The 11,620-nt window shown below is 40.9% G+C and overlaps 1 protein-coding gene across 2 annotated transcripts; it reads right to left on the bottom strand.

Moving 5' to 3' along the window:
* Nucleotides 1-995: 995 nt before the first annotated feature.
* ikbke (inhibitor of nuclear factor kappa B kinase subunit epsilon) lies at nt 996-11,270 on the bottom strand. Of its 2 annotated transcripts, XM_018686748.2 has the most exons (22): nt 11,073-11,270; nt 10,823-10,935; nt 10,341-10,440; nt 9,945-10,082; nt 9,541-9,670; nt 9,274-9,455; nt 7,630-7,790; nt 7,263-7,373; nt 6,922-7,101; nt 5,797-5,993; nt 5,427-5,485; nt 5,204-5,295; nt 4,956-5,057; nt 4,582-4,639; nt 3,832-3,944; nt 3,678-3,754; nt 3,547-3,586; nt 3,336-3,437; nt 2,685-2,781; nt 2,342-2,433; nt 2,197-2,268; nt 996-2,078 (listed from the first exon to the last, which is right to left on the bottom strand). In XM_018686748.2, exons 3-22 carry the CDS (start codon nt 10,437-10,439, stop codon nt 2,015-2,017), a joined length of 2,166 nt encoding a protein of 721 aa, XP_018542264.1. In that variant the 5' UTR covers nt 10,440; nt 10,823-10,935; nt 11,073-11,270; the 3' UTR covers nt 996-2,014. The 2 variants fall into 2 exon arrangements, with proteins under 2 accessions (XP_018542264.1, XP_050930357.1); XM_051074400.1 differs by lacking the exon at nt 10,823-10,935.
* Between the last annotated feature and the right edge of the window lie 350 nt (nt 11,271-11,620).

Below are 11,620 nucleotides of genomic sequence, written 5' to 3'. Positions count from 1 at the left end.
AATTTGTTAGCGGCTTTATTTCTATTGCTACCAGGCCTTTACTCTAGAATGACTTGTAGCTACTGAAAGCAGACTACAGAAAGAAACTGACATGAACCAAAAGCCACAATCACAGAAAAACAAAATCTGTGGGGAGCCACCAGAGACTGGATCCATATGTATGACACATGCAATGATAATAATGATGATTTAGGTTTCCTATTATAGGTTTTCCTATTTAAATAGTTTATACTATAAACTGGCTTTTGCCAATATACAACCATCTATTGTATGCTAATTACACAACAATCAACTAAATATCTCAACAGCAACAAAACTAAACTAATGAAATTGTTGTTTAGGTAACAACACAGGACTGACACAGCAGAGACCTATAAGAGGGCCTACAGTATGTGGATGAATGTTGCCATGATGTACAATAGTTTAAAAAAGCTAAGTGATTTCAACACGTCACATTTGTTTGTGTGGGCCACAAACGGGAAAATAAAAAAATTCCACTTCGCCAAAAGCACATCATATGAGCGGCACAAAACCACAGAGGCATCAGAGGTTGTCCCCCTTATTTGAGAAAGCCCCCGAGGACACCCACAGCACTCCCACACAAGAGTGAGCGAAAAAAAAACTTTCAATTTCATTCTCAGTACTTTGCAGTGTCACAACAGCTTGCTTGTTTTCTGTTTTGTTTGAGACCTTTCATCTTCACCAGCCCTGTTATAACCACCCACCCCTAATTTAATGTTAAAGGAATGCGAGTACAGACTGAAGAGGACACAGCACACTTAACAGTAGGAGTGTACTGTTAAGTGTGCTGTTATCGCAGCCATTCAGGACCTTAACTGACTTCTCAGAGCATGGTGACTCATCGTCAAAGAGGTAGTGCAGCTGTGAATTTACAAGAGCGGACATGAAAAGGCCTTTTTACTTTCACTTTTTAGCCTCTTATCACTTCATCGACTAAGATCATTTTTTCAGAGAAGAGCAAACACATTCAAAAATCTGGCAAAATATTTTATGTGAACACAAGCTGAAGTATATTTCACAATTTTCTCTGAGTTTAGCCATGGCCTGTGACCCCTTCACAAATACCAAGCCATGGGATTTCCCCACCTTGTTAACACACAGGCTAATGTCATTTCAAACTGTAAAATTTCTGTACTGTCACTGGACTGTTAACATTATTTACTTCTGTTAAAAAGGAGATACTGTGGTGAATGCAGAGTTTCCCTGATCCCATTTCTTCTCTTTTACACTGAAACCTATGATAAACACAGAGAAATAACTTATCATTACAGTTTAACATCAACAGGAGCAGAAACGCTACAGTACTGTACTGTGCTTAAAGAGAACAGTCACTGATGCAATCAACCACTACTCATCCACTGAATTAAAACATAGAAGGAAAGTCACATGGAACCGTTTGACTGATCAAGCGTTAAAAAGACAACAGATGACTCATGCCCTTCCTACAGCAAACATACACACTGACACAGACACACATACATACACAAAGACATGCAGTCAGTCTGAGTACATTTTTGGTTAAAGGTCCCCCAGATTGCACTGTGCTTCTTCTTCTGGACAAAGAAAAGACATGGCCTCAGAGAAACACTAGTAGTTGACTCGGCATTCATTTGTCTGTCCTGGCAGTCCATCACTGTGGTAGCCTATTAGAAATACAATAACACTAAAGGCATTAATGAGGTTTGTATTGAACTGCTGTAGTCAGTTGCCAACCACACACACACACACGCATGCACATTCACACAAAAACAAAGACTAAACATCCATCAGTAGCATTACTTCCTCCTCTGTGCATCTTATCTTTAAATTGAGATTACATTTTATTGATTGTCCTCAGTTGCTTCCTCTTCATAAAACAACTTCAGTTGGTCCTTGAAAGAAGATCCTGACACTGTCCATAATTGTTCATTAAAGACAGTTAAAATGAGGTGTTTGTCTGAGAGAGGTTGTATGTGAATTCACGAGTTTAAAAGGCAAAGATGCTACATTTCTGTCACAGTGTAGAAGGTCTGGCCAAGCTCGGCTCCAGAGCTGCTGCAGGGTTCACTGTTCCCAAACTAAAAGGACAAAAAACCCCACGTGAAATCATCATTCAGAATGTCATATTGTGTCGCACTGTATATGTGGGTGTGAGTTTCGACAGAGGAAATGCATAAACACGATCACTCAACTGACCTCTCTATAATGGTGTTGTTGCACTGTAGTTCCCTCACCAAAATCTCCATTTCCCCCTTCAAATGGTGCATCCTAGAACAAAGCAAGATGTTATCTGGGCAATTGTCTCTATCTTGCACGCAGACACACACACACAAACACACACCTGGACACCATCTGGTCTTTGTCTCTGGGTGTGAGTCCAGGCTGCTGTCCTGCTCTTTTGGACTGCAGAGTGAGAAGGATTCTGTCCAGAGCCTGAGGAGGACAGATGAGACATTGCATCATCACATCACTGAGATGCTACATGAGTGAAATCACTAAGACAGAAAAACACACTCCCAAATCAGTCAAGCAAAAACAAACAAATCCAAAAATAATAGAGCACAAACATGTTAGACCACGTGTTTATGAATATGGTATGCTAGCAGAGACTTGCGTTTTCCACACACTGTCTATTAGTTTATGACAGTGACCAGTTCAAGGATGAAGAAACGTGAAATGCTGACCTTATTCTGGCGCTGCTCAGCCATCTCTAGGTCTGCCAACAAGCCTGTCGAGAAAGAGCTGAAGTCCTGCAGCCGAGTCTGCATCTCCAGTAAAACACTGCAAATACAGGAAGAGACACACTTAAGTAAGTCAAAGTCAAAACAATTTGCATTGTACCGATAGCTGGTTGAGATAAAATGTATCCAATAAAATTTGCAGTGAAATTGAAAACTGCTATAGCCAATTTTAAATTAGTAAAACGTCTGCTGGCAGATAATATGGATGATTTTTAAAGTAATTTATCTGACAATTATGCAAGATGTTTTTTTCCTCACATATTCTCCTTTTTTTTGTGCAAAATTAAAATGTAATCTTGAAAGTAAAAATGTATCTTTGTATCTGTAGAGAGTTCTACCCTGAAAATGAGTGAGTGAGCTTTAATAATGCAGACTACCAATTTAATCTGTTAGAGCTGGATTGCTGATAAGTAATGTCCTGCTGTCCTGGGTTAATCTTCATGTAAGCCTCCATCATCTGTGTGAGTGGTTGTTGAACCACACAAACAGTTATCTGACTGTAAATAGTTCAAGAGTTGTTGGAATAACACAGCTGAAGTGAATCTGATGCAAAGGTTACACTGTGTTTGGAGTTTAAATATGTGAGTTGAGAACCTGCTCCATGTCCTGCTTGAGGCCAAGAGCTCTTTGTATTTCTGCACGCAGTCCTCTCTAAAGAGAGATTTCACTCTCTTAATGTGGGACGACAGGTGGATTCTGGGAAGGAAGAGCGACAAGCAGATTAAAGGAGGAGCTCAGAGTAGGGCCGTCACAGGCTGGATGAGCAGCTGCGTGGACGCACAAATCGACAAAGACACATACTCACTTCTCGAATTTGTGGATTTGTTCATCATTATAAGCCAACTCTGTGGTGAAAGACAAATGTGGGTGTCAATTTTAGCATAAATAAAAAGAGAAATAAATATACAGTAACTACCAACAAAGAAACACACATACTGCCAGTAAGTCTGTCTTTGCGATACTGCTGATGAATTGCTGTTATCTTCTGCAGCAGCATCTCCATCTTCTGACAGCTGTGGCAGATAAGAGGTCAGAGTTTAAAAATCCAAAACCCATGAAGCTGACCTGATTCCCTGCTTCCCCAGAGTACCTCTTGTCATTGGCCAGGGTCTCTGCCAGCTTGGCCTGTTCTATCTGCAGGTGGTCCAGTTGGTTCTGAAACTCTTGGATGCCTGCTGCATAAATAGGCAGGTGTTCATGGACCTGTGAAGGCAGTGGCAACAGACCCTTAACACCTGTTAGGCTGTACCTTTATTCATTTTCTGTCCCTCATGATATAGCATTTTTCGCTTTAAAAAAATGAAGAAGAGAGGACTCTCAGGGAACTGTGGTTGTTCAGCTTGCAAAGTTTTTGCAATGCTGTGAGGTTAAACCCTGCTACGATACCATGGTAATGAGAAATATTTTTTTCAACTTAGCATAGTATGAGCTACAACATCGCACCCGATCAACCTGGGATTCAGTGTCTCCTTCAGTACAGTCAGAGCTTGCCATTAGGTGGCCTTGAAAACATGGTTAAAGGCCAGTTTTCCTTTTTCTCTGCCTCTATAATGCTTTTATGTATAAAATATTACAAACACTTCTCATTATAACACAATACAGTTTAACAGCACAACATACGGCAGCCTCCAGAATATTCACACCTATTGAAAACACTTTCCACAAAAACTGATCTATTGTAACCTTTGCGTAAGGAGGATATAGTTCAGTGAACCCAATAAGCTGGGAATAGAGTGTATATACTGCTGAGGACAGGAAAAAAAGGGAACTTCCACAACCCAGTTCCCAGTACCGCTCAGTCAAACTGGTCTCTGTGATGTTGCTTCTTAATGACACTCACCAGCTGTAGCTTCGGACTATTATCAGCTGAGCCTTGGTTTTCTGAAGAGTTATAACCGCTGAGAAGGATAACAGGTATAGGGGGAGAGAGGGGGTAAAAGGAGGAAGATGTTATTATGACAGTACTAAAAACTTTATCAGCAACTGATCTGTCAGAATCAACAATATTCATATGACAAGACCAAGCTTTTCTTATCCTGATGGCAAATTCAACTTCAAGGAACAAGAATAACTCAATCTGTCCTATTGTTAGCATCATAATGCTTGTCATACAAACGTGTATCAGTCAGTTAATTTATCAGTGCAATTTTTAACTTAAAGTGTGACATGGTGGATTAACCGTATTTGTCCCAGAAAGTGTGAAGATAAACTCACAGTGTGTGGGTTCTGTGTTCTAAGTTGAGGCAAGACTGCAGTCTGATGGTGATCATTGCAATACTGTGAATGGCTTCTCCACACTCCTTGCGCAACCGCATCCTGAGGATGAATGAGAGTGTCAAAGACAGAGACACGGCATAGAGAATTTGCAAAGGATCATTACCTGGAGTCATCATATAACTTGAGAGGTGCATAACTCAGTGCAGTAAAACAAATGTAGTGATTTAAGTATGAGTGTGTCTCACATGTAGCTGTAGTATCCTTGCAGCAGCAGCTCTCTCTGTGTGTGCAGCAACTGTACTATCCTCAGATACTGATGGACTACTCCTACTATTACCTAGAAATAAAAGGGATTACAGAGATAACAAATGATGGGTTGGAGGCTTGTAACACATAAAAGTCATATAAAAATGAACATAACATTAGGCATGAGTGGGATAGAAAATCAGCAGGGCAGCAGTACAGTACCTTGGAGAAATTGTAGTCTGCCACGACATCAAACCTGGATGGGATGACAGGAGTCTCTGCTACAGAGAGGAGAAAAAATGTCAAATATGACTACTTTCCTTTTTAACCAGCCTTCATTGTACACTCATAATTTGTCTATATCTAGCTCTGGCATTCCAAAAAATATTACTGAATACAACTGGAAAGAAACAGCTGATTCACAAACACTATGTGTAGAGTAAGTGAATTTGATGTTAGAAAACACCTCATATCAGAATTCTTTCATGTCTCCCTAAGGGAGCAGCAAAGAGTGAAGAAGATAAAAGCTCAAGACTTCACAGAAAAAAAACATATTAAAGAAAAGATGTAAACATGTCTTTGTTTGTCTTACGTTCCCTGAAGGGCAGGTTGGTGTTTGCTTCAGGCCCGTAGCTGAGCAGAATGAGGGGCCGGGAAGGTGAAGTACGTGGGAGGTTGACCACCTTCATGTTGCCCTCCAGGGGGAGCTCATGCCCAAGGTACAGCAGATGCTGGTGCTGAACCCCTATACCAGTCTGAGACGCCACCTCCTCAAAGAAGACTGACACCCTGGATGAGAAGAGGGGAAGATTCATTCTTGGGTCACCATTATAAAATTGAACCAAATTATTTAAAGCAATGATTCAGCTCAGGTCTGCTGCAGGGATTCAATTAACTGAGAAAGAAAATCTTCATACATGGAATTTGGAATTACAGATATAATCTAGAGCTGAGCACAGACTCTACCAGCATTATCATATTAAAAGTATTATACATAACATTATTCTACATTATTCTGCAACTGTTATGCATATCTGGCATGAATTTCATGTTGCGCTTATTGAGTCAAATGAATAGGTCTATAAGTATGTTGTCTGTGATGAGTGTAACCTTTTATCAAAATGCCAACATCCCACCTTGCACTACAACATTTACATGGATCCACTTTGATTTAAGCCCCCTCCCACTCTCCCACTGTCATGCTGTTTAAAATTAAAAAAAAAAAGAAAAAGAAAGAAACAACAGGCGAAGCATGTTTAAAGGTCAGTAAACAATAACTTGTCATAATGTAATAGTTGCTGCACTGGAATAAAAACAAACAATGTTTTCCCTCCTCTCCTGCTGTGGCATAAACATAATTTCAAAATTGATATCAGGACAAACATGGGTAAAATTCAGCAATAGTTTGTTAAAAAATAACACATAGGACATAAGCAAGTTGCGGCATCCTCATCATCTTTCCTAATGTTGCATCACACGTTCTCATTAAAGAATTACTAATATGTTTTGAATGCTTTTTATTAAGTGACATACTGTGACAATTGGCAGCTACTTACTATCACACCTGCAGGACAGACTAGAAATCTAATGCTCTCTGGTGACTAGCAAAAAAAGTTTTTTTATTTCAGTCTATTATGATTTAAGCAGCCCTGTAAACTGCTTAACTTTTGTGTTTGATTAGAATAACGTGTGTGATGACATAACTGTGCAGACTTACGTGTTGTAGTGGTGTATGTAGATACAGAGCGCCGTTGCCTGCTGCAGAGAGAAGAGCTGAACTGGCTGCCGCTGCAATATATCTGTGGTGGCTGTGAAGAACTGGTCAAAACCCCAGCATCTCTCCTGGTCAGCCTCCAGTATGCCTGCTAACACTGGAACTAGCTGCACCCTCAGACCCCTGCAGATAGAGAGAGCAAGACAGAGACAGATCAACAAAGAGAGAGAGAGAGAGTGAGACAGGAGAGAAATAGATGGAGTCAATTAAGGATAATGTTGCATCACATGTTCTCATTAAAGAATCACTAATTTGTTTTGAATGCTCTTTATTAAGTGACATACTGTGACAATTGGCAGCTGTGAGGTAGGTGGTAGCTCCACTCTATGGGTCCGCCCTCTACCCTCTGTATTCCAGCTATTGCACCCATAGGTTTCTCTGTGGTTATTTTGAACCTACACAACAAAACATACAAATCAGGTTGATGCATCACAGGTGGATGTTCATGGTCTGCCTGATATCCCAGGATTACAGAGGAAACAACATCCAGCAAAATATCTTTTTTTAAGGTTTGGCACAATTAAAATTGAATGGAGCTTACATTAATACAGACAAAATTTGACCCTCTATTGACTAAACAGTGGAATGCTTTCCAACATTAAAATGGACCTTGGCTGGTGCAGATGGAGCTCAACTAATGTATCAACTTACATGATGGGTTTGTTCCTGCGGGGTCCTTCATATGGCGTGAAGGGAAGACTCCCTGTGGCAGCATGGTAAAATGTCACACCAATACTCCACAAGTCAACATTCACCCCGTAGGATTTCTGATGAGCCTTACGCAGCACAGCACGTTCATACATGTCTGGATGCTACAAACAGACACACACAGGTGTACACACATAGTAAGATATGACACAAGCAACTTTCACTTCAGAGACTCTTATACAGCAGTCAGTGTACATTCATATGCTGATAGCAGTTAAGCTTGAGTATAATCTTAGTGTAAAGTGAAAGCGGAGTTTTGCCACAACACGTTTTCTCTCCTCGGGGGTATCTTTCTTTTTAATCAGAGAACATCATGTTAAATTTGACAGCATGCAGAAGTATACCAGTGAAATGTAGAATAGCTTTTTTGAAGAGCCATACACACATTCTCCCTTCATAGGATCCTACTTTGAATAACCAGGAAAGGTGTAAAACCAGTTTGTTGAGTATTTATGTCACACATACTATATATACTCATGTGACATATACCATATTCTTGGTTAGAAATAAACATATCTACCGTACAGTCACTATATAAGCCAATGCTTGTTGATCGTTTATACTTTTGTACTGTGTATGTTTACTCATTTGTCCAGTAGAGGGCTACCTAGTCATGATAATGAAGTCACTTTAAGGTCTGAGGATGAGGAACCTACAGGCCTTCTCTCACTATGTCAGTTCAAACAGCCAGGTTGTGTTGTTTGCTCTGAAACCTAACACTGGTTTTTCACATCAGGTTGGAGTGGAACAGCACACAATGGTGGGATCTGTACCAAACCACCAATCACATGCAATGTAGTGAGATTTAAATCAAGAGTGTTTGGGGCAGGCTGTCTTCAAGGGGAAATGGGACTTTTGCACGTAGCAGCAAAGGTAATCTGATTTTAGGGAGAAAAGCCTCCTTTATAAAAGGAAACAACCCAATTAGTGGGGAAAAATACAGACTACATTCATACTGAAATGTATTATTAACAGACGTGTTCTTTACTCTTAAACAAGCCAGGACAATTAAGACTCAGCTACTGAGCCTTGAAAGCTGTCACTGGAGATAGCAAAGTTACAGCAGGAGACTGGGTGAGTATGAATACACTTTCTCAGCACTGCCCCCCTCCACTGAAACAGTTAACAGATTTTCTGCTCATAAAGTCACCTTGTGTTCTTTAAAGCGGCAGTAAATGTAATATGAATGTGACAGGCAATGTTATTATTGTTTTTAGGGCTAACCTGCAATAAAGGTGATATAAGGATATAAACAACCTCTGTGTACACCATATGGTGGACAAAAATTTCCAAGAGACAATTAAAGGCAACCTGTGTTTGCTGTGGGCATCAAATTGGTTGTTACCTTCACTTACCTTCACTGACTTCAACAACATTTGGCGACAAATCAAAGATTTGAACACATTACTGTCATACATGCTACTAATCTAATAAAATGCAATCAATCTTTGCTATAATCCATACAGAGTATATTTAGATGACCCCCCAAAAAATGGACTGCTCGGGCTGTGGCTGAAGTATTCTCACTGCATAACATGAATACATGAGTAGTGAAGTTCATCTTAATAAGCCAGTATGATATCTTACCAGATACTCTTCAGTTCCATATATGGACACAAACTTCTCATCATCATCTAGCTCTCTTGCTGCTCCAAAGTCTGTCAGCTTATAAACTGACTTGCCGTCCTCCCCGACCTGTCGCATGATGTTGCCTGGCTTAATGTCCCGGTGTACCACTCCGTTTTCACGCAGGTGGTTCATCCCCTGCACTGAAGAGAGCAAAGAGAGGAATATTTCAATAACAGGTACATGAAATGTATTAATTATTCAACAACATCAGATACACCCACCCACCTACACACTGCAATACGGTGAGGAATTCTGTTTCAGGCAGGCCAAAGGCGTTTTCTGGCTCCTCCAGCAGGCTGAGCAGACTTCCTCCTGAACAGTACTCCATCACCAGCACTTTCTGTTTGGAGGGCAGCTAGAGAAAGAGAGGAAAGGAGATCAGCTGCACTTGTCATCTACATAGCAGACATTATGAAAATATTAGAAAGCCCTTTTTCACCAAAATTTCCATAAAAGACAAATACTGAAATTCTTCCCTAAAGACTGCAAACAACTCTTAAGAGAGGAAAGTCACCAAGAGAACTTGAAGTTTACATCACTATTTATCCCATCCAGGATAATGCACATGGGCAAGGGGAGAGGCCCCTTGTTGTTGTTTTTGTCTTATCCTCCTCTCACAGTGGCCTTACCTCCTCCACAGTGTACAGCCTGACAATATTGCTGTGGTTGAGCTTCCTCAGCATCTCAAACTCCCTCATCTGGACCTCATGAGGGCGGTTGTAGCTCATCATATTGAACACCTTAACAGCAACCAGTTCACCCGACCTCTGCACATACATACACACACATCATTTAACATCAGCACAACACACTCAGCATCACTGAGAACGTCAAAGCCAGCCCACACATCAACAGCACTGCAACCACAACCTTTTCCTATCACACATCCTGGAGTCGCCTTTGAACCAAAAAGTAGGCTGAGAACGTGTGAAATGATGGCAGCAGTGATGTGCTGCAGTGATGAACGAGCTGCTCGGTGAAAAACAACTTAACAGAGTGTGTTATGATGATACATTTTTCCCTACCTTGTTGCGCGCTTTGTATACGCTGGCAGTGGCCCCTTGGCCGAGGACATCTTGTAAAGACCACAGGTAGTTTGTTGTACTGGCTGTCATCCCTGACATACTGTGAGGAAGAGACAGGGACAAATTATTGTGCAGAGAACTAGAAAAAAAATAACAGACAGGGAAGAGAGACAAGCCCTCTTTGTCTGGGGCATAACAACCAGCTGGCTGATTCATGACAAAATTCACAAGAAAGTATAAAGCATGCTCAAACTCGCTAATAAGACTGGTAGCAAGGTTACATAAATCACAGACCCAGGGTTACTATCACAAACTTAAGTTCCTATTGAGTAAGGTTTTTCACCAGCTAACAGCAAACATGGCACATTCAAGTTTACATTGTACCACAGCAACCAATTCTGTCAACAACTAGCCATTTAAAGTTAGTTAACAAACATTTCTGCATTTTACTAGCTAAAATGTTAGCTGTAGCGTTAGCTTACCTGGACCGGTTCAGTGGTTAGACGTGCGTTAGCTAAATCAGTAACGTTAAACCATCTAACGTTAACTGTCAGTTATGCAGGGTGTCGTAGCACTGCTGTTTATCCCGTGTTATCTGGGGTCAAAATGGAAAGTCAGTCTTCTCAGTTCCAGATCAAACTATTCCAGAGTTTCACCGTAAATGCAACTTGTCTGAAAACAAAATACGCCTACGTGTGAAACCTGTTCTGTCGTGACAGAACAGCAGCATACCTGCGGAATGGCCGCTGTCTCGACAGGTGAGGTACGGGGAGGAAATGCTGTTTAAGGTAGCGACCCGTTTCTTAAGTTTCTTTCTAACGTGGATCCAAACAGACCGTGGGTTTCTTCAGAGGTAGCGGTTGGCTGCATTACTTGTCTGATTTAGGAAGTGTGTTTGCATCACAAGGGGCGGACTCTGCGGAAATACAATTACGTTTGCGGAGTACAAACTTCACTGTTTAATTCTCTCCCTGAACTTCCGACTGTGTTGGCGCTGACTGTGAGAGTACAGCCAGTCAAAGGGGAGACGCCATACAGTCCTATATCACATTATACTGTGAGTCTGGAAAGATTTCGGATCAGACTTTTGATTTGACACTAGTTTTACGTGGGTAGAGGAGCCCCTGGGAATCTCCAGACACGTTAGTGCACCTCCAGGTTAGAGTGAAAACTACAGCAGAATTTCCATCCTGCTAATTCCATGTATTTGGAGGGGAAGTCAGCAGACAAAACCACAAACAGTAGTTTCTTTATGTTTTTACATATTTAACTCAAATGGG

Source organism: Lates calcarifer, linkage group LG12 (genome assembly GCF_001640805.2).
Source record: "Lates calcarifer isolate ASB-BC8 linkage group LG12, TLL_Latcal_v3, whole genome shotgun sequence".
NCBI classification, from domain to species: domain Eukaryota; kingdom Metazoa; phylum Chordata; class Actinopteri; family Centropomidae; genus Lates; species Lates calcarifer.
The sequence above is the reverse complement of the archived record's forward strand: the minus strand, read 5'-3'. Positions and strand labels throughout refer to the sequence as shown.